Here is a 27,000-nt window from a genome sequence, read left to right as displayed (position 1 = left end):
CAAGCCCAGGTTCTGTTCGATCAGTTTCAGTCGCAGCTCAAGCAACTTGGTGCCTCTCCATCGGATTCAGCTCTGACAGTCCCCTCCACCACCACTAATCCTTCTTCTTCCTCAGGTATAACGCTTTCAACCCGTTCTCCTTCTCATACCTCTGTTCCTTTTTCAGACCTATCACCAAATATTTGGATTTTAGACACTGGAGCCACTAGTCATATTTGCTGTGATTCTCGATTGTTTCAGAATCTTCACTACATTACTCCTCTCACTGTTACATTGCCTAACGGTGATTCCATCTCAGTTACTCACTCTGGCTCTGTTTTTCTGTCAGCTTTTCTAGTTCTTGAATCTGTTCTGTTTATTCCTTCATTTCGTTTTAATCTCCTTAGTGTCAGTGCCCTTACTAAAAACACCTCTCTTACGGTCTGTTTTTCTCATGACTCCTACCTGATCCAGGACCCTACGCGGGGCTTGACGATTGGGAAGGGTAATCAGATCAACAACCTCTACACCTTGGCGGCACAGGACACTTCCTCTGCTGCATCTATCCCGCCTCTTCTTTGTACAGCTTTATCAATCTCCAAGGATGTTCTCTGGCATAATCGCTTGGGACACCCATCTACTTACAAAATACAGGCTGTTTCGGCTTCTTCTCAGCCCACTTTTGTGTTTTCAGACACTAAATACTTACGTTGCCCTGTCTGTCCACTTGCAAAGCAACATAGACTTTCCTTTCCTTTTGGTGGTCATCGTTCTACTGATGTTTTTGATCTGGTTCACCTTGATATATGGGGACCATTCCATGTAGAAACTCATGATGGCTGTAAATATTTTCTTACTTTGGTTGATGATTGTTCTCGTCTTACCTGGGTTTACTTTTTACACTCTAAATCTGACGTTGTTTCTAAATTGCCAGATTTTATCTCCTATGTTCAAACTCAGTTTCACAAAACAATCAAAACCATCCGTTCGGACAATGCACCCGAACTCTCCTTTACCGAACTTCTTCAGTCCAAAGGCATCCAACATCATTTTTCATGTCCTTACACACCGCAACAGAATTCGGTGGTTGAACGTAAGCACCGTCACATCTTAAACGTGGCTCGGGCCTTACTTTTTCAATCCAATATACCTCTTATATACTGGGGTGAGTGTGTAAAGACTGCCATTTATTTGATCAACCGAACCCCTTCTCGTCTTCTCAACCATAAAACACCTTATGAAATACTTACCAAAACCCCACCAACCTATGATCACCTTCGTGTTTTCGGATGCCTTTGCTACGTCTCTACCTTGTCCAAACATCGCCATAAGTTCTCCCCTCGGGCTTCTCCGTCCGTTTTCCTTGGCTATCCACCAGGTGTAAAGGGTTACAGAGTTTTAAATCTGGAAAGCAATGTCATCTCCACATCTCGTGATGTTGTTTTCCATGAAACCTCTTTCCCTTTTCTGGATAAACCCTTAGAGCCAGAGTCTGTCATTTTTTTTCCATCAGATCCACCTTCTTATCACTTTTTTGATCATCCTTTCCCTTTACCCTCTAGACAATCTAATGTCTCAGAATCTCCCGTTGTTTCTGATCATGACTATTCCCCACAGTCAGCTTCAGATTCAACTTTTTCTTTGCCATCCCCCTCTCCTCCTAATGTCATTGATAATTCTGAAACAATTCGAAAATCACAGCGTTTGGTTAGGGCTCCAGCTTATTTGGCAGACTATCATTGTTATTTCCTCACCAATAACAAACCACCTCAGTCTCCATACCCTTCGACATTACATCCCATTTCTTCTTGTCTATCCTATCACAGACTTACATCCTCTTACAAGCCTTTTGCTCTCTCAATCCTTACATCAACCGAACCTAAAACCTTCTCCCAAGCTGTCAAATCTGAATCCTGGAGAGACGCCATGAGGCTCGAACTCGATGCTCTGATCCGGACTAAAACCTGGACTTTCTGCACTTTACCACCTGATAAACACCCTGTTGGCTGCAAGTGGGTATTTAAAACGAAATATCGGGCTGATGGCAGTGTAGAACGTTACAAAGCTCGCTTAGTCGCAAAGGGGTACACTCAACTCGAAGGCATCGACTATCTCGACACCTTCAGCCCTGTGGCTAAGCTCACATCAGTTCGTTTGTTGCTTGCTATCTCTGCATCTCAGAATTGGTTTCTGCACCAAATGGATGTATCAAACGCATTTTTAAATGGGGATCTTACTGAAGATATCTATATGTTACCTCCTCCTGGATATTCTGAGCTTCAGGGGGAGACGATTCAGCCATCCATGGTCTGTAAACTTCATCGTTCCCTTTATGGTCTCAAACAGGCCTCTCGTCAATGGCATTTAAAACTCACAGCAGTTCTTCTGGGCGCTGGTTTTCGACAGTCAAAGTCTGATACATCTCTCTTCATCAAGTCCCATGATTCTAACATCCTGGTGATCCTGATTTATGTTGATGATTTGATCTTGGCTGGCAATGATTCTGCTTCATTGGATTCTGCTAAATCCTTGTTGAACAGTCAGTTTCAGGTTAAAGATCTCGGTCCACTTCGTTATTTCTTAGGGATCGAGGTTGCAAGATCCACCCATGGTCTGCATCTTTGCCAGCGCAAGTACACATTGGAACTCCTTGAAGAGTATGGCTATCTCGGTGCAAAGCCAGTTTCTACTCCCATGGATACTCGGGAAAAACTGGGACTTGATACTGGCGATGCTCTGTCTGATTCTACATTCTACAGACAATTGATCGGCAAATTGGTCTATCTCTCAGTTACTCGTCCAGACATTTCCTTCGCTGTTACAAAGCTCAGTCAGTTTTTATCGCAGCCTCGTTCTGCTCATTTACAAGCGGCATTCAGAGTTCTTCGGTATCTGAAGACTTCTCCATCTCAAGGTCTGACATACTCTGCTTCTTCCTCCCTGCAACTATCTGCCTATACAGATGCAGATTGGGCAGCTTGCCCCGATACACGCCGATCTATTACTGGCTATTGCATCTTCTTGGGCAACTCTCTTGTTTCTTGGAAGGCCAAGAAACAAGTTACTGTCTCTCGAAGTAGTGCGGAGGCAGAGTATCGAGCCCTCGCTCAAACGACCTGTGAGTTACTTTGGATCCGAAATCTGCTTTATGATCTGCATATCCCTGCTTTGTCTCCTGTCCCGGTTTTCTCTGATAGTCAATCTGCCATACACCTGGCCAACAATCCTGTGCATCATGAACGCACGAAGCATGTGGAGATTGATTGTCACTTTATCAGGGATCATGTTGCCTCTGGATTCATCAAGCCCCTGTTTGTTCATTCTCGACAGCAAATCGCAGATATCCTTACCAAACCAGTTTCTACAGATTGTTTAATCCTTCACCTGTCCAAGATGGGAATACAAGATTTGTATTCTCCATCTTGAGGGGGAGTTTTATCCGGTTAAAAATTGATTTCTCGAAGCATCGGTTTGGCATCGGTTTAGCAGACACTACTCTGCTCCTCTGGCGCTACGGAACGTGTACATGGTTTCTTGTTTCTTATAGCCTTTATAGCTCATAGTAGGTTTGGGACCATAACCATTTTTTGCAAGTTAGAATATTCTTTCTGTGTATAAATAGGGGTATTGTAGTATGAGTTTTAATATACAGAAAACCATTTTTGAAAAGCTCTCTCGCCCTGCTTTTACATATCAAAACGGATAAAGCATCCAGCCCACCAAATCTGCTTTTATGTTTTATGAATTTATAATTTTCAATTTTTTTTCTCCCTGTACACTACAAATTATTATTTGTTTTCCAAACCTAACAAATGAGATGAATATAATATTATAATAGGTGCGGGTCGATCGATTGAAGGGGCTCATTATTACTATATTAAAAGAAAACGAAAAAGTCATGCATATATGATATATATATATATATATATGAACACATTAAATTTCATAGGAAAAAAAAAAGAGAAAAGATTTTGGATTGCCCACTAGACAGTCTATAATTGCACGCTAGTTAATATTAATTAGCTATAATGAGTCGTGGGCCTAAGTTGCAGTGAATTCGTACAAAAAAAAAAATTTAATGCAAACTTTAATTTTGAATTTCCATTAGGTTACAACAAAATATTAAGTTTTATTTATGATGGGCCATTTATATATTCATCAAACAAATAGACAACTAAGAATGTATTGATCGATATTTTGTATGCTTGTTAGAGATTTTTTTTTATCATGTTACAAATTATGATCAAATCATCAAGCTTAAAATGCATTGAGACATATTTCGGTTATTATTACATTTCAGAATAAAAATAAAAATTTATATTTAGAAGAAAAAAGGATTATATAATTACGCTCCCCAACAACGCAATGCTTTTATGGCAACGGTTACTTGCACGTGAATTGCAATCTCTTCAAGGGTTATACAGTGGAACGAATGGTCAAACTATGCCCAAGAACAGCAAAAGCATTCGTTGTACGGCCTTTTGTAAATGTTTTATATTGATATTATATGTAAATTTTTTATATATATATTATATATATATATATATATATATATTTATATATATATATATATATATATATATAAAGGGTTTTCTCTATCAACATGTGAAAGAAGCATACTCGAGCTTGGAGTTTTGGTAGGGGCCTGTGTATGTTTATTGTAGATTTCGCCCAGTCTTCCAACTATTTTATCTGTTCGCATTTACTGAAATTATGCGTATGTATGTATGTATGTATGTATGTATGTATGTATGTATGTATGTATGTATGTATGTATGTATGTATGTATGTATGTATGTATGTATGTATGTATGTATCCTCATCCATATGATATGTCCAAAAGGTATCAATAAACAAGTGTAAGTTGGTCCATAATAACATGTACTTTCATTTGCTATGATAAAGACCGGCTAAATAGTAATCATACAATAACATATAGTAAACATTTTTATTTTGAGGAACTGAATATACGGTCCACATAAATACAAAGTAAAAACATGTATGAAACGGAGTCTAGACGTTACATGAACACTTAAAGATTAAGACATCAAAATACCAAAAGAAAACAACAAAAACATATGGATCGATGATCTGAAAACCCTTCCGAACCTTTGTTTTAGGCTGCGGATGCGTAATTAGGATCAGAACTCGAGCCGTGGCCTTCTTCTTCCTCGTCTTCACCACGAAGTTTCTTGTAGACGAAACGCTTAGCTACCACGAGATAGACGAAGAAGCTGAGAGCGTTAAGGGAGGCGATCACCCAATAGAAGTAATCGAGATGAGCTCGGTTGAGGTTGTTCCCGAGCCATTGCTCTCCGCGGCGTTTGCTGATCGACTGGACGGACGAAATGATCACGTTGCTGACGAAACTCCCGACCCCTACGACGCTTATGAAGCAGGCGGCCCCTATACTTCTCATGATCTCCGGCATTTGGTCGTAGAAGAGAATGTTCATGCCCACGATCGTGAACGTGTCTCCGATCCCGGTGAGTATGTACTGAGGGAGTAACCATAAACTGCTCATGGGAACGATTGCCTTTGGATCGTCGATTAGCCCGTGATCCTTCGCGACCTTAAGCCTCCTTGCCTCCACAAGTGCACATATCACCTGTTACGACGCATTCATAAACCAAAAAAAAAAAAAGAAATCCATCAATGAGTTCAAGAGATTATCGAGTCGAGATCTCGAAAATGTTATTCGACAACGAAAAGAAGAATGTTCATAAAGCAAGAAGGTCGATATACAGTATTTCACATTACCATGTTGAGAGTTGCGATGAACAAGCCGATGCCGACCCTTTGGAGAACGGTGATTCCAGAATGATGCTTGGTGATCTTCCTAGCGGCCGGAACGAGGACTCGGTCGTAGAGAGGGACGAAAACGAGGATCGTGACCCCGACAACGCTCGTAAACGCTGCCGGAGGGATCGTGAAGCTTTTCCCGATGGTACGGTTCATCGTGCTCCCTTGCTTGTTGAAGAACGTGTTGAGCTGAGCGATGGTCGCGCAGTACATTATGAGACTTAACCATATCGGCACGAGCCTCAGCACCAACTTCACTTCCTCCACTTGGTTTGTCGAACACAATCTCCAGGGGTTCCGAGTTTTGTCCGAAGCGTCCACTTCGTCAATGATTGTTGCCTTATCCAGAAATCTGTATTAATTATTTGGCCATAAAGTGTCAATAAAATTAAATTATTTGAAAAAGGTATAAACTGATGCAAATTTTATGCTAAATTGAGTGAGTATTTTTAAGATGTAATAATATAGATCGGCATCACCCTACAGATTATATTTTTAAAATGATAACACAATCTCAAAATTGGTTGTTTTTTTCATTTGAGATTTTTAAATTTTAAAAAGTAGATCTATTTGATTTGTGATTTAATTCAATCCAATTTTTTTAAACTATATTTAAATTAATTTTTTATTCTAATTTTTTTTTTAGTTTTCATATATTTTATTCATCCGATTCAAAATGGCCATCTTTAATTTTTTTTTATTGGCAACTCTAACCTACCCAACCGGACAAAAGGGCACCCATTTCTCTTATATGGCTTTTGGTAGACATAATAATATAATAAAAAAAATGTTGGAAAACGATATTCAAACAAAATAAAATTAATAAATTAACAATAACCAAAGATCCAAACAAGGTGGAGGGGATAATGACAGTATCCACTTAATTAATCAGCATGCGATGTACGATTTAGTGTTTTAATATGATGGAAACAGGTATTTGTTTTATTTAAAAAATGTATAATTGATTACATTTAATAATTAATGTCCATCTTTAGTACAAAACGCTTTAGCATCTACACGTTAATTCATGCACATGCTCTATGAAGTCATGAGGAAACCAATTTCACGATATTCGATCATCTTATATTTGTACTTGAAAAACATTTTATTACTCTATACTTATTATATTGACATTGGAATAATTTATTAATAAAAATCAAATATAAATTCAAATTGAATGAAACTGAAACGAATATAAATTAATTTTGAAAACTATATATTTATGTAAAATATATATTATGTTTGTATATGCGTACGTGTTAAGTTATGGACGGGGTTTGAATAATTAATTTAATAGCCCGTAATTTACGAGTTGAAATATATTTAGTTAAAGAATAGACAATTACAACAAAGTATATGAATTTTTAATATGCAAACGTTATTGTTTTACGGTAAAGTCTTTGAACTCTTCATAATTCATCTCTCTCTTTTCAACGTTCAAACTTTTCGCGCAAAATATAAAAATAAATTAGAACTAATTCATAGAAATACAGGTGTCACTCCTCGGACTCCGAAAATAATTATTGTGACTATTGGTCAAATTTTTAACCTTTAAAAACTTAATAATAATAATAATAACTTTATATCATGCATGCTTGGACCACCTTGTTAACATTAAATTTTAATAATGAAATTGGGAAAAGATAAGATATATAATATAAGCGAGAAATGTGAGTACCTGAATTGATTTGTACGTGCGAGATATTGTTTACTCCCACTCGTTTTTGTTTGACTCGTCGAGCCATCCTCCGAGTCCTCAGAGCAAACGCTGTAACGGTGGGGCGTGGTACTCACGCGCCACTTCTTAAAGGCGGCGACGAAGACCTGAGCCACCCTGGTGAAGGGACTTCCGACCGGAAGTTGTTTCCTGTACTTAGGGATTCCGATCAGAAACAGAATTAGGGCTACGGCAACGGTGCCGGCAACAACTCCGAACCCGGCGGCCCAACTCACCCGATCCTATATTTTTTTCAGACAAAATAAAAACATCTCAAATAAATTAATAAATAATTGTATTCATATATGTGTGTGTGTGTGTATGATTAGGATTTCGTTTCTTCCTTTTTTTTTGGAAAATTACTTTTTTTTTTTTATAGTTTATTGAATATATTTTTAAAACTCCAATTTAACAATGATGTGTATGTGGAATTCGTATTCGAATGAATGAAAAAAAATGAATTTTAAACCAAACTAAATAGATATCACCTTAAAAATCCTAAAACATTACCCATATTTTTACAATAATTATATATTTGGGATTTTTTTTTTTGGCAGGCTTTTTTTGTTGATTTTTTACTTTTATTTTTTTGTTAAGTTTTAGTACTTTATAAAATTTGGTCACATTTACCATGATTGTTTTACAATATCACCCCGAACGTGCCAGGATAGTGCCCTTGTGACAAGATATGTCACAAACACACTTAGTTGTGCGAGGTTCTGACAATAAATTGTAAGATCAATTTATATATTAAAAAACTAATTTATTAGTTTTAAAAAATATGATCAAATAATTTGATGCTATCTACATATTTTAATAGGATAGCTAGTCAACTTAGGGGAATAGCTAAAGACAAAGACTCTGAGTAAAAAGCATAAAATCTGAATTATCAATAAAAAAATGGTAGTTTAGTAATGTACCTTTTTAGTAATATTATTTACCGATAAAAATGTATTTTTATGGTTACCCACTAATTAAAGACATTATCAACAAAGACACGGCTACATAAACATAAGTTTATTTTTATATAATTTTAATATGTATAGTTTAAATAGAATAAACACGACCTACCATATATTCCTAGTATCACTTTAACAAACACCACACATAAATATGTTTGATAAATAGCAGTATAGTTTATAATATATTTCTAATTATATATCTATGTGTATATATGTGTGTAATCGCATTAAATTATATATATATATATATATGAATTATCAATACATTAATATCTTTTATAATATATCAATATCTATTGGAAGAAAAAATAACTAGCTTTTTTTATTATAGCTTAGATAATAATCAGACGTTAATTATCAAAATCTAAGAATCAATTTCAAAATTAAAATCGTTGTAAAAATATATAATTCGAAGAAATAGCCGTTTTATATACTGCATAAAAAAAAGAGAGAGTATCATGCAATAAGATAATACCTGAATGAAGACAAGGCCAAGGACGGCGATGGAGGAGCCGGCGACGATGGCTAAGTAAAACCAGTTAAAGAATGAATACTTCTCCATCTTCTGGTCGGCGTTTTCCTCCCCGAACTGATCGGCGGCGAACGTCATGATACAGGGCTTGTGCCCTCCTTGTCCGACCGCCAGTACGTACAGCGCCATGAAGAACATCTCGTCCCTCAGCCGCCGTGGCACCACGGATACCGATATCGGCAACATTGCCATCCCCTGTTACACGTACGGTTCGCAAATTCATCAGGACGTACAATGTCAAAGAATTATACAATAAAGAACAAGGGAAACCAACGTATTAATGGGTCACATGTCGCAATATATCAATATGCATATAAAAGGGTTTGTGAATGAGAGAGATAGAGAGGCCGGACCAAGAGGTAGACGATGGAGGATAAGAGAACGGTCTTGAAGCGGCCGAGGACAGAGTCGGCGAGAAAGGCTCCGACGATCGGGAAAATACAGGAGACGCCTATCCACGTGTTGATGTTTTTGGCGGCCGTGGCCGTGGACTGGCCTAGCTCGTTCGTCAAAAACATCATTAGATTGCTCGCTAGACCGTAAAACGCGAAGCTGTCTGCGACCTCAACCGCTGCATCATCAGTACGAAACCCAAACACCAAATAAGACGAAATAAATCGAAATCTCGAAGGAGAAAAGACGATGAAATGCTCTTTTTTGGGGGGGTCACCGGTTATAAAAAGGGCAGCGGTCCATCCTCCTTTCTTGGTGATCCCTTTGGTGTCTGAAATGACGGACTTAGGGTCGGAATCCGCCATTGATGTCTGGTGATGGTTTAGGAGATGGGTGTTGGAATCTAGACTTTGATGTCCCTTTTTATATCTGAAAAACAAAAGTTTTACCTTAGTGGCTCTGATTTCCAGGCAAACCCCACTTTTCTTATTTATTTATTTTTACGTCGGCAAATCTTGTTTAATGGACTTATATTATATATATTATATATTTTATGTATGTATGTCGTACCAATGCACAAGTAAATCCGATTTACAATCTGGCACATTAAATGGCTATCTAATTATTAATCAATTAATTCGTTAAGAGTGGAGGTAATGGGATTATGATGGTTGCGCTCATTACTTAGTGGTGTAATTTTTTTTTTTAATTTGTATAATGCTCTTATCATTTGTATCCATTGTCGATTTTAGAATAATTTTAATCGTGTAGAGGAGATGGGCTAGAAAGAAAAGACAACTCAGAGGTAGAAGGAGAAGATATGTGTGTAATGGATCGTATATATGCAATGTTTCATATTATTCACAAATGTCTTCTCGGACCAAAACAAATATATTGGTATGTCCAAGTTTGGATGGTTTAGTAATAAAATAAAATGCAAATGACAGTTTTATCTCGAGTTCAAATCCAAACGTGGAGAAGAGTATTCATTCGATTTTTTTCGATTTTCTTGGGAGATATCGTTGGGTCAAATGATGATAAACTTTCGAATTATAAAAAAAAAATAATCTGTTGTTATGTGATAGTGTGATTTAGAAAAATGTTTCCGTGGCATGATTTTATGTTGATACGGACGATTTTCAAGTGAAAATATATGAAAAAGGCTACCGAGGAATTCTATACGGATGGAAATAGAGATTTCCAAAGCAATGCTGTTTTTCTAAAACTAGGGTATTAAATTTGATTTGAAACTCGAAGTCCGATCCGAGACCATTCGAAAAATACCGGGGTTCGAGTATAACTCTATATATATCCCCGAACATATTTAGATTTTCATATCGGATTAAAATCTAATTTCTGATTTAAATTAGATTACAAAAAATATCATTATTAAATGGGAATTCGACTCAACCCGAATCCAAATCCAGAATCTATAGAAATATCGTTTGGGTTTAGATTTGGTTGTATAGACCCGAAAAAATTACCAATATAATAAAAATACATTTTGTTATATGTATGAGTCAATTTATTTTCCCTTGCGCTGAGAAAGTTTTTTTTTTCTTCTTAAATCCACCACTACAAATTAAATATTCATTTAAAAAAAGTAAAATTTTTAATTGAAAATTTTGACTTGCCATTTCCCCCCAAAAAAAAAGGGGAAAAAAACGAAAACCGTACTGCCAAACAAAAAACACATGAAAAAAGCATTTTTGGCTGTCTTTCCCACCTACGATATAAAATTCAAAATAATAATTCCGCACCTTTTTGAAAAGTGTAACGGAAAAAAAATATATTTTAAATATATAATTCAACATTATAATCATTTCTTCAACTGTAAAATTCAGTTAGGGTTCTACCGACTCCATAAATGGACTGCATAATCATTTGGTTTATTGTATGGTCAAAATCTAATCTTTTACGCAACAGTGATGAACAGAAACCTTTATAAAAAAAACTCAAAAAAATATATAATCGATAATCTTAATTTAAGAAAAATAAACATAACATTGCAATCCACCAAAAATAATGACTCACATTCACTTGAAAAAATTCCATAAAATATTGATTTTTTTAACTCCGGATTTCACTTATTGGATTTGAGTTTTTTAAATTCTAAAAATTATACCTATTCAATTAGTACAGCAAATTTCGGTTTAATTCAAATCTTTTTCCCGAATTTGATTTATATTTGGATTTCATTAAGAATATTAATTATTTTTCTAAAATATTTTTAAAAATTTTGAATTATTTTTACTTTTAATTAGGGTTTGATTAATTTATTTCCGGAAAGTTTCAATTGGGGAAACAAATTTGCCAACCCGAAAGAGGAGGATTCAGCTTGAAAGCAGCCATATATAGATAAACTTTATTTCAAATTGCCTTAGAGATCCACTTTTGTTCGAATGTCTTCATGCGTATTGCTATTAATTAGCATATACCAGTGGTCGAATATTCACATTCTTCAATGTCATTTTCCATTTTTAGATGATTTTCCATTTTTAAAGCTGTAGTTAATGCTAATACTTAATAGTATTCAAATATAAATTGATTAGAAGTTAATAATTTTTTTTGGTAAACATTGAAGTTAATAATTTTGGTACATAATACTAATATGTATAATTTTTATATGTAAGATAATTTTAGGTTTTTTTTTTCAGATATTTGATTTGATAAAAATCCAAACAATAAATGGATCTAACTTTACATATTTCACATAAACTATCAATAAAATATAGATCACAAAAATATGTTTGTGTATATATATATATATATATCATCTTCAGTTTTTTTATTTTTAATGTTTTTCCAATATTATTTTGACGATATTTTTTTAATTATCTAACTGAATACCGGGTCTTATATGGATATATGGAAAAGACTATCAAATGTTTTTTAAATATAATGATATATTTAGATTTCATTTGTCTTCAATTCTAAATATTTTCGTTTGACAACTATGTTTTTGTAGATTAAATTTTGTTGTCTTGATAACTATAGTCTAGTATTCCATAAACAATTATCGCTAGCATTTAATAGTATTCCAATAACATTATTGCAACATTTTTACTGGAAAACTTTAATAATAATAATAATAATAATAATAATAATAATAATAATAATAATAATAATAATAATAATAATAATAATAATAATAATAATAATAATAATAATAATAATAATACATAACATAAATGACATAATATCTTGTCTAATCAAGATTTTATTGGAATTTAATCTATTTTGTATACTGATATAGATAATTTCTTGTGTCTATCGGAGATTAATTTTTTGTGTCTATCGGAGATTAAATTTCGGGATTGGAGATGGAGCGTATATTCTATGTCATATAGATGATTTACAATCCCGAGATTAATATGGATTTCCGATTAAAACATTCAGTTACTAAAAAAAATAAAAAATAAAATATGAATTCCTTTTCCATCAAGAGCAAAGCGAAAAAAAAAAACACGCAATACATAAATTGCAAAAAGATAGAAAATTTGGACCAACAACCAACAAAAGTATTTCAGCCACAATTTGTGCTCTTCCACCTTTTTATTGCGAGTGAGCACTGACATTTTTCTCCTAAGAATTCCACTATAATATATAATGTTTTTTTTTCGTATAGTGCATTATATATATATATTATCTAGATTAAAATATAAGATCTTAAATAAATCTATTGAAAAATATAAAGAGTTTCAGTTCTTATAGAATTTAAATATTAGTGTTTTCTATTTAAATTAGATTTATATATTCTTATCATTAGAATAAAAATTTAGAGTTTTATGGAGAGAAAACTACGTTGTATATTTAATATCATTCGGTCATCAATAACACAACGCTTTATTTCGTAAATCTTGGTAAAGCCCTTAATTATTTAAATTAATTAATATAAAATTAATAAAATTTAATGTATGTTTTACATATAATCCAGTCAAATCAAATTAATATTTATAATTTGTAATTATATAACAAATATTTATTATAAAAAAATCAGACTCTCCCCGGGAGATGCTGTTACCCATGAGCCCAACATCACATGAACTTACGAATTTGTGAACACAAATGGTTTGGAGGTACAACAATAAAACAAGCCCACCACATGACTCTTCCTCTTTATCTAAAGGTTGATACACACTGTTCTTCACAATTATATTGCGAAGTTTGAGCAGACTTTTGTAGATGAATAGAAAAAAAAAAAGTAATTTGTTATTTGGTACATGATTTGAAAAAACAAACAAATAGCTGAAGGTGCCGGGGAAAGGACATGTCATTTGAACGGTAAGACCCGGCATTTCATATGATATAACCCTAATCAAATGTGTGTATATATATATATATACATATATATTTTTATCAAATATTTAATTTTAAAATGATGACATGACGTTGACATATCAATTCAGTCACCGCCATGTTAGGAATCCGTTCGCCAGTAAAATTTTTGGTCAAATAAATCAAAAGTTTTATATGGAAGAAAATTGTAAGTTTGTAATTTTTATGAAAGTTTTTATCAAATTCAGGGTTTTTCTGTGGGAGATTGTAAGTTTAGGGTTTTATAAGAAATATTTTAATAAGTTTGGAGTTTTTTTTTATGGGAATAACCCAGGATTGGCTCAGTTTGATTATGGTTGAATTGCACAAATATTTTCAAAATGCCTTCGTTGTATTTAGTGTTTCACCAGTTGGTTCATGAAACGTAAGTATTTATATTCGTAAATCTGTCTTTTTTATAGATAAACCCTCGTGTTCCATGTGCATGATTTTTTCTTGGAGGAGGATGAAATGATTTGACTTTAAAGTCTTTAATCTAATAATATGGTTACCCATTGGACTATTGACCTATTGATATACTTTTTTCCTTTTGTGCGATATTTAAATGCATTAATTTGCTATTTGGTTATCAGTCATTGACCCTGATTTCTCTCTCCCAGTTGCTCACATAATGGAAACTATGATTAGGTTAATATATATATATATATATAATCGAATTGATTATAAAAAATAATTGAAAGAAAATGACTTTGTTTTTAATGATAAATATTTTTAATAACAAATAAATTCAAATAGAATGGTCAACAAGTGTTTGTTTGATTCTCGACAAATTTTAAATATTCCTCAATCCTCAAAACAAACGAGGAAACATAAAACTAATCTTTTCGGAAGCAGAGTGAGTTAGGCACGTGAGGGACACGTGACAGCCTTTCCCTTTTGCCTTTGCGCGCTCCTGCGATTCTGCGAACCCTAAAATTCACCAAGCACCGGATTCAAAATTTTTAATCTGAATTTAACAGTTGATTTTCCACGCAATAATATTGTGATTTTAAAATTATTTTAAAAGCCTATATTCATATATTTCTCATAAAATTACAATTCTGTAAAGGATGAAAAGAAAAAATAGGTTTTAAATTAAAAAAAGGCAAAGACTTTACCCAAAAAAATTCATGCTTCATCATCAAAGGCTTTCATTTCTCCATCATCTCCCATCTCATGAACATATATATAATATCCAAGAAATGACACTTTGGTTTTACTCAAAACATTTCCAAGATCCCAAAGTTCATACTTTCTATATATATATATATATATATATATATATAATCCCCAAGTAAAGGCACTTTTATTGAAGTTTTATGCGTATTATATACACAAAAGACAAAGGAAAGATTTTGCAAAAGGAAATGCTACATGATAATGGTAAAGCTGCATGCATGCATACACTTTTGGTCTAATAGTTTTGTTGAAGAATGTTCATTACAGACATGGATGCACCAACATTACGTTTAATTGCAAGTTTTAAACTTTAATTCCAAAAAACAATTCACATGGGAATTGAAATATTCTATTTTTTCTTGGTTAAAAAAAAACGAAGTCAAACAAAAGATATGAAATTCATGGAATCCGAGTTGGGCATGTGAGAGAGAGAAAAAGTAGATTGAATTGAAGAGTGAGAAGACTTTGCCTTAGACTTAGAGATAAGGACCCAAAAAAAAGTACCAAGCTTTACATTCTGGGAGTTCCCTCCCTTTTCCTTACGGTGTCAATTTGGGCGTGAGACTCTTAAGCTCGATCCGGTCCGGTCTAACTAAAAAATTAGCGGATTTAGGTCTAAGTTTCTCGGTCCGAAAATCGGATTTTCAGGTCGAGTTCGAATCGGATTTCGGACTAAGTCGGATCGATCCGAAAGTCTGAGATTTATGCGGATCGATCCGGTCCGATCTAATCCGATCTGCGTCCGGTATATACAAAGTCTGGGTTTTGGGCTTAACTACATAAACTTAAAAAAAATCGAGTCTATCCGAACGTAATCCCGAAACATTTGAATCGAGTACAAATTCCGACTGGATCGGACCGATTGACACCCTACTTTTCGTTCTTTGTATCGCTAATTGTTCAAAGAATGATGACAGAAAGAATTAAATTGCGATTTTCTTTCTATTTTTTACTCCAAAAGATTTCAACCAAGCTATAAATCCTACAGTTGTCGATGCCCATTTTCTTTGCTTTCCCTTCACTGCTCTCTCTCTCTCTCTCTCTCTCTCTCTCTCTCTCTCTCTCTCTCTCTCTAGTTTCCTCCATTGCAAACGAAGCTTTCTTTCCAGCTTTAGTAGAGATTCACCAACCATCTGGCCCACCTTCGCCCCCTTTTTTTTTGTACCCTCGCAATTTTTTTTACAGACGTATTCCTGTCTTCGTATCCATGTATGTGGGTATACATACATATATACACGCTCCCCATAACCCCATTTTCTTTTCGGTTGATTAGGTTTCCTGGCTTTTTTCCCTTCTGTTTCCTTGTTCTAATACCATTACCATAAAATCGATTTCCTTTTTGTAGATGTTTCAATCTTCTGGTTGGCGCGAGAAACTTCATCTGCAATTCAACGTCGGCATATCTGTGCCTATTGCGTTCTGCATTCTCCGAAATTTTCTTCGGTTCGCTTCAGAAACAAAAAAAAGGAGTGCCCTTTTTCTCTTTTTCTTCGTTTCTACTATTCCAAGAGGAAGATAAATCAAAAGGGCTACGCTTATTTCGTCGCATTCTGAGGTAATTTATTTTATCGTCATGAAAGGATAGTCCTTTTTTAGTTTTTTTTCCCGGTGGCATTTTGTGATTTTCGGTCTTTGTCTCTTGCTTGGATAGGAAGTGATGCTTTTCCAGTGTTTTGAGAGTTGGGCATTTCCTTTTTTCCAGAATTTTCACGTCAGTATGCTTGATTACGGCGGGGCAATTCATTGCCTATTACTTGTTTGTTGATATGCCGCAACTAATTCTTGAAAGATTTACGCTTTTTGAATCATATATTAAACACTTCCTTCGCTTGAAAGGTTTACGCTTTTGAATCATGGCATGACTCCTCTTTGTCCTACGGCTTCTGTGTTGCTTGGAGTTGGAATAACATCTGAGAGAATCAGACGTGTTCTTGCCCTCTTGATGTGCGCATATGTTAATTGGCACTTTCTCTTTGTACTTGGGGGGAAAGTCGTGCTAGGACTTTGGTCGACGTTGTGAAAGAAGGCGAGCCAGTTTTGACATCAGATACAAGATCAAAGATGAGCAGCCCTTTGGGCGCTGAAATGTCGAAGACAATATCGATTTTCGGTCTAAAGGGTTTGAAGTTGTGGGTATTGATTTGTTTTGTAGTTGGCGTAATCATAGTTTTGGTTCTCTGCATCTTATCTCTCTGGGTTACTTTCCGTCGAAAATCCAGAAAATCAACAGATAAGTTCCCCTTCAACCAGATACCATATGTGTCGAAAGATATCAGGGTTGACAGAGTTGGGCTTCAGAGTCAGAACTCTCACCCTGAGAGTTTGCATCTCACAGTAAATGATCATAAATCCAGTGACAGAAACTCGGAGAAAATGATGACCTATTTGGGCAGAAGCAAGTCCAGTGATAACGATAATTTAAGTCAATGTAGCTCGGTGCATCATCACGAGAGAGCTTGCAGCTCGCAATCTGGTGAAGAAGGAAGCTTTGGAGGGACTGCTTGGAGGCAATCTTCATTATCATATGGAGGGCTTGTAACAGCATCACCCTTGATCGGTTTGCCAGATATATCACATCTTGGTTGGGGACATTGGTTTACCCTTAGGGATCTCGAGCTAGCCACAAACCGTTTTGCTGCAGAGAATGTGCTTGGTGAGGGTGGTTATGGAGTAGTTTACAGGGGTAGACTCGTGAATGGTACCGAGGTTGCTGTGAAGAAGCTTCTGAACAATATGTAAGTTTTGTTTTTGTAGAATCAAATCTTCACCAGTCTGATATTTCTTCAACTCACTTAACAATCCTATCCTGTGTTTCGATCATCAGGGGACAAGCAGAGAGGGAATTCAGGGTTGAAGTTGAGGCAATTGGTCATGTACGGCACAAAAACCTTGTTAGACTTTTAGGATACTGCATAGAGGGAGTTCACAGGTAAGACTCTAACCAGGCTACCGATACCGTTTCTCTTTTATTTTCCTTGTAGTTTCGTTATTAGGGCAGGAGGAGAGATTTCCTCTGTAACTAGTGGGTATCATGGCTTAATAATTTATATGTTGGCTTTGTGCAGGATGCTTGTTTATGAGTATGTCAATAATGGTAACTTAGAACAATGGCTACATGGAGCCATGCGCCAACATGGCGCTCTCACTTGGGAAGCCCGCATGAAGATCATTCTCGGTACCGCACAAGCGTAAGTTGTTTGAAATGTTGACTTTTGACATGTTTCTTGCTTGGATATATATAATCCATCATCTTTTCATTCCTCATTAGGACTATCAGATTAAGCTGTAATACAGCGCTAGCATGCACGTAATTTGAATAGAATCTTTAAATGTATTGTGAAAATGTCTGCATCTCATTTGTTTCTTGTGTAAATTACAGGCTTGCTTATTTGCATGAAGCAATTGAACCGAAAGTAGTGCACAGAGACATAAAAGCAAGCAATATATTGATTGATGATGAGTTTAACTCGAAAATCTCTGATTTCGGATTAGCCAAGCTCCTGGGCTCTGGTGAGAGTCACATTACGACCAGAGTCATGGGCACCTTTGGGTAAGTGTGAAAAATGTATAATACACTTTTCGGAGAATGATGTCTTCGTGTCTGCAATATTATATCCTTACTTAGTCGTCTGAATGTGTTTCAGCTATGTAGCACCAGAATATGCTAATACAGGATTGTTGAATGAGAAGAGCGACATCTACAGCTTCGGTGTTCTGCTTCTTGAAGCTGTGACTGGAAGGGACCCAGTTGACTATGGACGTCCTGCTAATGAGGTGAAATAAATGTATTATCTGTCTGAATATTATGAATACATTGCAAAACCTCTGATTCGATGCTGAATATTATAAACCCATTGCCAGGTGAATCTCGTTGAATGGCTGAAGATGATGGTCGGGACAAGAAGAGCTGAAGAAGTTGTTGACCCGAGCATTGAAACCAAACCCAGTACACGTGCTTTGAAACGTGCCCTTCTAGTGGCACTGAGATGTGTGGATCCTGAGGCAGAGAAACGGCCAAAAATGAGTCAGGTTGTACGGATGCTTGAAACAGATGAACACCCGTTTCTTCAGGTACGTGTCCATGTCCGGTCTAACTGTATTAACAACTGATATGAATGCGCTCAAGAACTTGGAATATGTTAAGTCGTATCTTCTTTTTGCAGGACCAGAGGAGCAGAAGGAGCAGAACGACGAGCATGGAAATTGTCGAAACTACAGAGGAAGCAACCGGCACTAGCAAAGGGCCTGGCCATTCAGAGAGCCATACTTCGAGACCTGAGAAAGCTCCTGAATAGGAAGAAGATATCACTTGTTCCGCTTGACAACTAAATACACGCTTCATTTTCCGGACGAGTTTCCCGCTTGTGGAGCAGATAAACGAGTTGGATTACAAAGAGAATCAAATCTCACGATCTTGAGATTTCAGATGACGGAAGAATGGCTCTTGTTGTATCTAACACCCTGTGGAGTAAGTGATGGCCGAAGCAATGCCAAGGGGCGGCTTTTCGATTTCTTGATCGATAGCGAGTTTTTTCTGATGCAAAAAAAGGCGTTTTTTTCCTTTCTTCTGAAAGTATCTTTCTCTCTTGCTTTCATTCCTTCACTGTTACTCTGATGGAGATCTCATTTTCTGGTTCTTGCCATATAGGCTTCAACTTTGGTAGCTTTTTTTTCTAAGCCTCCTTAATGTTTTTGTACAAGAGAGTTAATGTATTTGGGTATATGATCAGAGTTTTGAGTATGTATGCATGTGGTTGTGCGTACAAAGGCATGCCATGCCCTGTTGGGACAATGATGGCCTCCTCCCTGTCTCTTGCCCTTTTTCTTGAGCCGACAGAAGATGGAAAATGACAGGAGTTTGAGCCTAGCCTAGTCATGTCCGCGAGAGTTGATGTTTGAAAATCAACGAAAACAGAGGAGAAGGGGCAAAAACAGAGTTCAAACTCGGTGGCCCAACCAGCATGAGAGGGCCCTACATCTAAAATCATCAACACCAAAAACTGTAAGCATATATGTAAAAACGCTCTCCGAGCCCAGGCTGTTGAGATTGGTTCAGGCTGTGATGTCTGTGAGACGTTGGCTGATTTCTCGAGAAGGAAGCAGAGGGGACTCGCATTCTCAGCGCAAATGGCTGCGTCACGACTGTCACGTTGAGGCAACCGGTCAGCCCGGGGGCAGTCATAATGTTGCACAGCCGGTTCAAGATTCTGTCTTTGCTTGGATCCGTCTTGCCTCCACCTGCACCGGTCGGGATGACCGTTCTGACTATTTACTTAGCCCGGCCTCAGGAACAGATCGTGGGGGGAATGGTCAGAGGGCTTATTGCTTCTGGTCCTGTCGTGTTAAGGGCTGCTTTCATGAACACTGTTTTCGATCGTCTTCCTTTGGATGCTGCTGCTGCTGATGAAGCTACTGTTCATGCGGATACAATGCAGAGTCAGAATTATTACCAGAATGGAAGCTCCCGGGACTTGGACGAAATATACAGATTTACTCAGAACCTGCTCGCAAATGGAAATGGAGCTTCGGATATTTACCCGTCGGCGCCTGCCTGAGCCATGTCAAAACCTCAGTACTCCACCACCGTGCTTTATCACAGCTCATCTGTCCCTTTTGTTTTCTTTTTTACTACTTGGGATTCAGATCGATGTTTCGGTGGGCTTATATCTGTACCCTGTACCAACAAAACTGAAAAGAGGAGAAGAATCAGAAGATCACACCATTAAATTGATTAACACGAGCTTATTATATAACCTCATTAAAAAGAAAAGCATAAGCAGCACAAGATCCCTGCAAGCATATGCTTCTGCATTAACACAGACATTGAGCGTAAGACCATATCTTAATCACTGCAAGTTGCATCGGGCAATGTCGCGATGTGATCACGGTCTCTATCATCCATTAGGGATGAGCTCAAGCTGATGACGTACTCTCCCTGGCTTGCACCAGAAGTTTACCGGCATTCTTTGAGCTTCGATGCTGTTGTTTCCAGAGAAACAAATGGTTTACTGGATTCCAGTGACGACCGGGAATCCCGTCGCGGAGAAATTTCTCTGCTTGTTGAGTAGAATCCTTGCGGCTGCATCACCTTATTGATAGAAGAGCTCGAATTTTCTCCCGAGAGTGGAGTCCTTCGCATCGCTGATGATGATTATGCCGAAGCCTCGTGGTTTTGCCCACAAGGAGACTGCTTCAAGAAGAAATTACAGTGAGAAAGCCATAGAAGAATACCTGAGTCCGATGCGGATGTTGTATCAAACTTCCGGGATTTTGGGAATGAGGGTAGGAGGAGACTCTGGTCTGCCATGGAAGGATCAGTCGGTGTTACACGTCGGAAGTTCTGGAGAAGCAGAACTATTCCAAATCGATCTCAGATTCCTCCAGAATCTTCATCGATTGTCTCTGTCTACCTCTCTAGAAGTTCCGTGGTGTAAGACCAACCGGGATTAAAAGCAGCAAAGTTCGAACTGGTTGATGGAAGATGCCCCTGCATGATCCTTGAATATAGTACGACTCGGTTAACAGTTAAAGAAAATTCAAGGGGACAGCTCATGCACATCATTCGTTTGAAATGTTTTATGGCATTCAATTCCGGTAAAAGAAATAGGGTGAATGCGGTATTAAGAAGCAGGATGCACTACCTGATTACGAGACTATTGACCCTCGGACTGGAATTCATTGGGTAACCATTGCTTTTCTTCATTAACAGGACTTGAACTTTGCGTGTATGAAACGAGAGCAGCCTTGCCTTGGATCTTTGCATATGCCAAGGTAGCGATCTTCCCAGTATTGAACTTCTCCCACCTTTTCCCGTTAAAAGTCTGCGGGGAAAAACACGCAAGGCGAGTTTTTATTTATTTTTTGTCTTAACAATCTGCAACTAGTGCATTTAGATAAGCAGACGGAGGAACAGAAAATCGCAATCCGCACTAAATGGAATTCACGACTAAACAACAGGAAAATCACGAAAAACTCAATTGAAAGTGTGCAAGAACAGAGTTCCAGTCAAGAATAGTTTCCAACAACAATTTCAGAGAGCAAAATGTATTAACCTGGTGGAAGGGAACGATGTGCAAAGGAGAGACCATATTGATCAAAGCATAACCCAGGTTGCACTTGTTCTGCAGACAGAACACAATTAAGGTAAACTGTCATCAACCTCTTTGTGTCATAACAACAGAATCACTCATTACTCCTCATGCAGTAGTACCTTAAAGTCGGCTGGCAAGTAGAGAAAGTCGTAGTCTCCCTTGTGTTTTTCATCGATTTCAGCTGTCAGCATCTTGAAAGTGTACCTAGAATACATTTGAGAGAGTTAAACATCGCCTGCATGCCAGAAGATTATAGATCGATTTCACCGACCGACTTACTTGTTTGGGATGTTCTCAATCATTAATGTAGTCCGGATATCATCTCCCGTAGTAATTCTGTCCAAATCCACATGACACCATCTATCATCCATGATTTGGGTTTGAGTGTGATTCTCAAGCTGCTGGACCCTGTCATGCTCAACATACCGTTCAGTCCTCGTAGATCCCGATCCCGGATTCCCGCTATAACGGGCTTGAGGCGTTGGCAACATGCCAAAACCGGGGAAATCAGGTTCAGTTTGGCTCCATGGAAGACCGACGCCAGATTTTTCTTGTGGATGAGCTCGGATTTCCGTCAGAAACTGTCCATTGATCCCTTGTGACTCCCAACTGTAGCTTATTTGGGCACCGAGATGAATGCTTGAGGGAGCAGAGCCCACATGATGCTGGTATTTACCAAGCAGGGAACCTTGTCTACCAGAGTATGGAAAACCATGCCGAGCGGTGAAAGGACGCCCAGAAGATGACATCGATCCAGCGTGACCAGAATAATTGAAGGCCTGAGGAGGACTTCCCCATAGATAGCCGTGATCAGATGACGTCCCGGAAGAAACCGAGAAACGCGAATCGAGAAATCGCATAGAGTTGGAAACCGCCCCTGCTGAATGCTCGGGAAAAGAACGAGGCTCCGCATAGAAAGTGTTGCGAAACAGACCCTTGTTCAGAGTCATTACTCCTTGGTCATTACCAGTGGGTGAAAATATTGGAGAGACAGTTGAATGAGATGGGAGAATCGAAGCCAAGCCGTGCGGGTTGCCGGGGTTTGCTGGCCTGACGATTTCTAGTCCGTGAGACCGCGGAAAAGCATGTGAACTTTTGGCGCTGATTGGAGGCCCAGTGTTTGCCCAATTACCTGTTAATGAGATTAAGTGAATTTCCCGACAAGTAGCATTAACCCACTCGGGAAAAAGCATGGGAAAGGAAGGGAAGATTAAATTATTACCTGGAGGAGAACCGGCAATCTGCGAACCTACCTGGTTGAAGAAGCTCTGAGCTTCATGTCTCTCCATGTCCTGACCAGCTATTGGAACCGAGCTGCAGACAGAAACATTTGACTCACTTGCTATGCAAGATAATCGTTGATTAACATGGGGATAAAATGAATAAAATATAAAGTGGGTTATTTTTCTGAATAAAAGATAAATGTGGTTTATTACTAGACAAACAGACCCACACAGACAGAAAGCCACTGACAAAATCTAAGATTCTCGTACTTGGAACACACACACAAAAAAACAAAACAAAGATAAGATCCAGAAAGCACATGGAGAAGGCTCAATCTCATTTATGGTTAAAGACATGTAGTTGCATGAAAAATAGTGTTTCTTGGAAGAATATGAGCAAGAAAAACTTTCAAAACAGCAAATTCTACGAAGGAAGTCATGATACTTCAAGAATCTGAAACCCAGCAAACGAAACACACGAAAGTCAAGAAGAGATTTCCTCGCCATCTTTAGTACATAATTCTTTATGATCACTAAAAACATGCTTCATGAAAATCCTAAGATCCAATCTTAGCTGTAAAACGCAAGCAGCGAAGGAATTCAATACTTACAGCCGACGGGCCCCACCAGGGCGGCTAAGTTCAAGCTTGATTCGTTTTCCACCTATCTCGCTTCTGTTAAGTGCTTTCAGAGTTGCCTCTGCATGTCTAACATCAAAGTACTCAATGAACCTATGGAATCGCCTGTGCGGGGTTTCTCTAATCTGCATTTACAAGTCAAGTTAAAAAACTCGTGATTTTACCCATCAAATGAAATAACATGAGAAGAATTTCTAGCCGGTCATCTATGACATAAAATCCGACAGGGCAATATAAATTCACTTCCTAAATTGAGAATGCATAGTTACCTCTTTAACCTCACCATAGACACTGAAAATCTGACAGAGCTCGTCATTCGACACAGATGTATCCACGTTGAAAACTACAAGAGTACCTTGATTCATATCTTTCTCTGATGGATTTTCCTGTCATACGGGATATTCAACCAATGATTCAAAGATGATATTAAAGGAGGATCTTTTAAAAACTCCAAAACAAGATAACTTATCACAGTTTATACCTTGGGAATCGAAAAGTGGATGTCCAATGTCCTTTTTCTTAAAAGTGTGCCCTGTAATGCGCGCAGTGCAGTATGAGCAGCTCGGATATCATAGTAGGATATCATTACAAAGCCCCTGCTTTTGCATGCAGTGTACAAACTTCTGATCTCTCCAAACGGCTGGCAACAAATAGAACCCGTGTCAGCTGGAGCAAACGCGAATATAAAGATGCGAAATGGTTTCAAAGCACAAAGATTTAGACAAATCTAATGCAGGCCCAAACCTCGCACATTTTTCAGGTGTAAGATAAAACAATGGCAATGATACAGAATCACATTAATGCTAACAATCATTTGACAGGAGTAAAATGCAACAGAGAATGTCTGGTAAGTACCTCAAAGAGGGCCCTTAACTCAGAGTCCTCGATATTGCTGTTGATGTTTCTCACGAATAATGTCCTCGAAGGATGTTCACCGTGAGGATGTTCCACTGAAGATCTTCCAGACATGTTGGGAAACTTACGGGGAATAAGGGAATCTGCAACACCTCGACCAGACATCTGAATCTCTGATACATCAACAACATGATTGTCTCGGGGTTCAACGTCCAATTCCAGACCCCCTCCCATGCAAAACACATCACAGTCTTCCAGATCCTCCAGTTCGTCAGGCAGACCATTGAAATTAAGCTCGTCGATGAGACCAGGAAGGAGCTCGTTTTCATCCTCAGGCAGCAAAATTTCCAATGAGTTAGGCTCAACATCTTCGGATGAATCCTTCTCTGAGTTTCCTGTGGCTAACTTGTTCAAATTGGGCGAGCTATCATCGAGGGAGAGCCAACTGTCTGAATCAGTATAAACAACTGCATGTGTAATAAGAAAAGATATCAGCACCGAACTCAGAAACAACTCGACTGCCACTTTGATGTTTAAGGAAAAGCTTGGGCATACGCTTTTCATGAGAAAGTGTGGGCAAAGAGCTTGAGAACAAGGTCACATGACTTGAAGTCGGATATGCATCGCGTCCATGAGGACTTCCCGATGGTCCACTCGCCAAAGGACTCTTTGACATGTCCTAGATATAACACATAGTAAGTAGATGCGGAAAATAATCCGATCAAACTGTAGTTTTCTTCAGAACATTATAGGTCTCTCTATCACATCCTTATCGGACAAAACATCTACTTAAGAAACAGGAGTAGGTGTTATAGTTATGTCCAGACAATTATTCCACAACAGGAACGAAATCGAGGAAGATGTCGGAATAGAAACTCAACGAACTCCATCTCCTTCACAGAGACTAACACACCATGAACGCAGTTGGTAAACTCGATGGCTATAACTCAAGGGTTCCACCCCAAATCCTTGTTGCTTATGGAGACAGCAACGCGAACAGGAATCATCAACTCAGCAACTGACATTAAAAGCTAGAAAGTCACCTGTCCTTGAATTTTGACTAAGAAACAGGCTTAATTTCACCAAAAAAAAAAAACAACAGGCGAACGCCGACTCTGAACTCCATGAATCAGAAACAAGAAACCGAGTACGCAAATCAATCATCAGGTAAATAAACAGGGAAAAACGGGAACATCATCAACTCGATGAACTGAACCACGCGGCATGAAAAATCACAGAGAAGGAGAAGAAAACCATAACATGATCGACCGAAACGAAAATCTGGAGGAGAGAACGAAGAGTACCTTTGATGGAACAGATGAACAAGGCTAAGTTGCTCGATCGAACAAATTCTTCTCAAAGATATCACAAAAGAATCGAGAGAGAGAGAGAGTTTCGTGGAAGAAGAGGAATTTCTTTCTTATACTCCACCTCCTCCTCCCTTGGTGCCGGGAGATTATACTCAGCAGAAAAGAAAATAAAAAAGAAAAAGACCGATAGAGAGAGAGACATGGATACGAACTCAACTCTCGCATTTATGTTATGTCCTGTGGGTTCTTATAAAAAAAAAACAATACTTTAAAATAAATCACTAATATTAATTTGGTATTTTTATTTATAATTACAAAGTAAATCCCCTGTCTCTTCATAATACACTAATAATACGCTATGCTTACTCTTCAGTTCCTTGTTTCGTGGATATGCATAACGGGAAAATATATGTGTTGCAATCGAATTTTTTGTTTTCTAACTGAGTTTTCAATTTTTTTTATCATCTTATTGCAAGTGCCAAGTGGACAAGTTGGCCGTCTTCTTGTGGGCAATCCATCGTTCTATATATTTTAAACCCCCATATATATATATATATATATAAATATATAAAATAGGAAGACTTGGTAAAAAGAAAAGCAGTTCAAAAAAAAAAAGATTAATGGCAACAATACGTGGGCCTAAGAGAATTCCGATCTAATCATAATGGGTGTAGAGGTTAGGCCCACAACATACACACTTTATCATGGGCCTCCAAAATATATTTTTTTTTCAGTTTCCAAATTTATCTAGTTAATTTACGACTATTAAATTATTTTTGGAGCAAACTATATGTACTATATAATTTTGATTTTAAATATTATTTTGGAGAAGTAAAAATATACACATTATTTTATAACATGATCATCATGATTGATGGAGCGTATGGTCGCTTAATTGTAGTCACTTTTCTATCAAAAGTTTAGGATAATAAGAATTGGAAAAAATTAACAGTGATACTCTCCTTGCAGCTGGTTTTTTTTTTTTTTTTTTTTTACCAAAAC

At 37.3% G+C, this 27,000-nt stretch overlaps 3 protein-coding genes and 1 pseudogene across 11 annotated transcripts; 2 read left to right on the top strand and 2 right to left on the bottom strand.

Annotated features, from left to right (window-relative positions):
• Positions 1-4,897: 4,897 nt before the first annotated feature.
• On the bottom strand, positions 4,898-9,792 carry LOC104825009 (protein NRT1/ PTR FAMILY 5.4). Its single transcript, XM_010557275.1, has 6 exons — positions 9,663-9,792; positions 9,346-9,563; positions 8,936-9,187; positions 7,460-7,740; positions 5,740-6,133; positions 4,898-5,587 (listed from the first exon to the last, which is right to left on the bottom strand). Exons 1-6 carry the CDS (start codon positions 9,748-9,750, stop codon positions 5,096-5,098), a joined length of 1,725 nt encoding a protein of 574 aa, XP_010555577.1. The 5' UTR covers positions 9,751-9,792; the 3' UTR covers positions 4,898-5,095.
• Positions 9,793-15,495: 5,703 nt separating this feature from the next.
• Positions 15,496-19,622, top strand: LOC104824765 (probable receptor-like protein kinase At2g42960). 5 transcript variants are annotated; one of them, XM_010556963.2, is made up of 9 exons: positions 15,529-16,090; positions 16,227-16,436; positions 16,873-17,616; positions 17,706-17,810; positions 17,947-18,069; positions 18,261-18,431; positions 18,526-18,655; positions 18,743-18,952; positions 19,045-19,622. In XM_010556963.2, the coding sequence occupies exons 1-9, from the start codon at positions 15,876-15,878 to the stop codon at positions 19,174-19,176; spliced, it is 2,040 nt and encodes a 679-aa protein (XP_010555265.1). In that variant the 5' UTR covers positions 15,529-15,875; the 3' UTR covers positions 19,177-19,622. The 5 variants fall into 5 exon arrangements, with proteins under 5 accessions (XP_019058377.1, XP_010555265.1, XP_010555340.1 ...); XM_010557038.2 differs by having other exon boundaries at positions 15,529-16,436; positions 16,718-17,616; XM_010557106.2 differs by having other exon boundaries at positions 15,529-16,436; positions 16,533-17,616.
• LOC104824340 lies at positions 19,319-21,229 on the top strand (annotated as a pseudogene).
• Positions 19,803-26,187, bottom strand: LOC104824486 (protein MEI2-like 2). 5 transcript variants are annotated; one of them, XM_010556782.2, is made up of 14 exons: positions 25,993-26,187; positions 25,244-25,367; positions 24,689-25,155; positions 24,315-24,473; positions 24,103-24,219; positions 23,807-23,958; positions 23,195-23,286; positions 22,252-23,104; positions 22,092-22,176; positions 21,934-22,002; positions 21,523-21,702; positions 21,113-21,368; positions 20,419-20,569; positions 19,803-20,293 (listed from the first exon to the last, which is right to left on the bottom strand). In XM_010556782.2, the coding sequence occupies exons 2-11, from the start codon at positions 25,362-25,364 to the stop codon at positions 21,535-21,537; spliced, it is 2,283 nt and encodes a 760-aa protein (XP_010555084.1). In that variant the 5' UTR covers positions 25,365-25,367; positions 25,993-26,187; the 3' UTR covers positions 19,803-20,293; positions 20,419-20,569; positions 21,113-21,368; positions 21,523-21,534. The 5 variants fall into 5 exon arrangements, with proteins under 5 accessions (XP_010555084.1, XP_010554977.1, XP_010555146.1 ...); XM_010556675.2 differs by having other exon boundaries at positions 20,383-20,569; positions 21,113-21,378; positions 25,993-26,186; XM_010556844.2 differs by having other exon boundaries at positions 19,803-20,290; positions 20,383-20,569; positions 21,113-21,378; positions 25,993-26,186.
• Between the last annotated feature and the right edge of the window lie 813 nt (positions 26,188-27,000).

Source organism: Tarenaya hassleriana, unplaced genomic scaffold (genome assembly GCF_000463585.1).
Source record: "Tarenaya hassleriana unplaced genomic scaffold, ASM46358v1 Cleome1, whole genome shotgun sequence".
NCBI classification, from domain to species: domain Eukaryota; kingdom Viridiplantae; phylum Streptophyta; class Magnoliopsida; order Brassicales; family Cleomaceae; genus Tarenaya; species Tarenaya hassleriana.
Note: the sequence above shows the minus strand (reverse complement) of the source record. Positions and strands in the feature narration are given on the sequence as shown.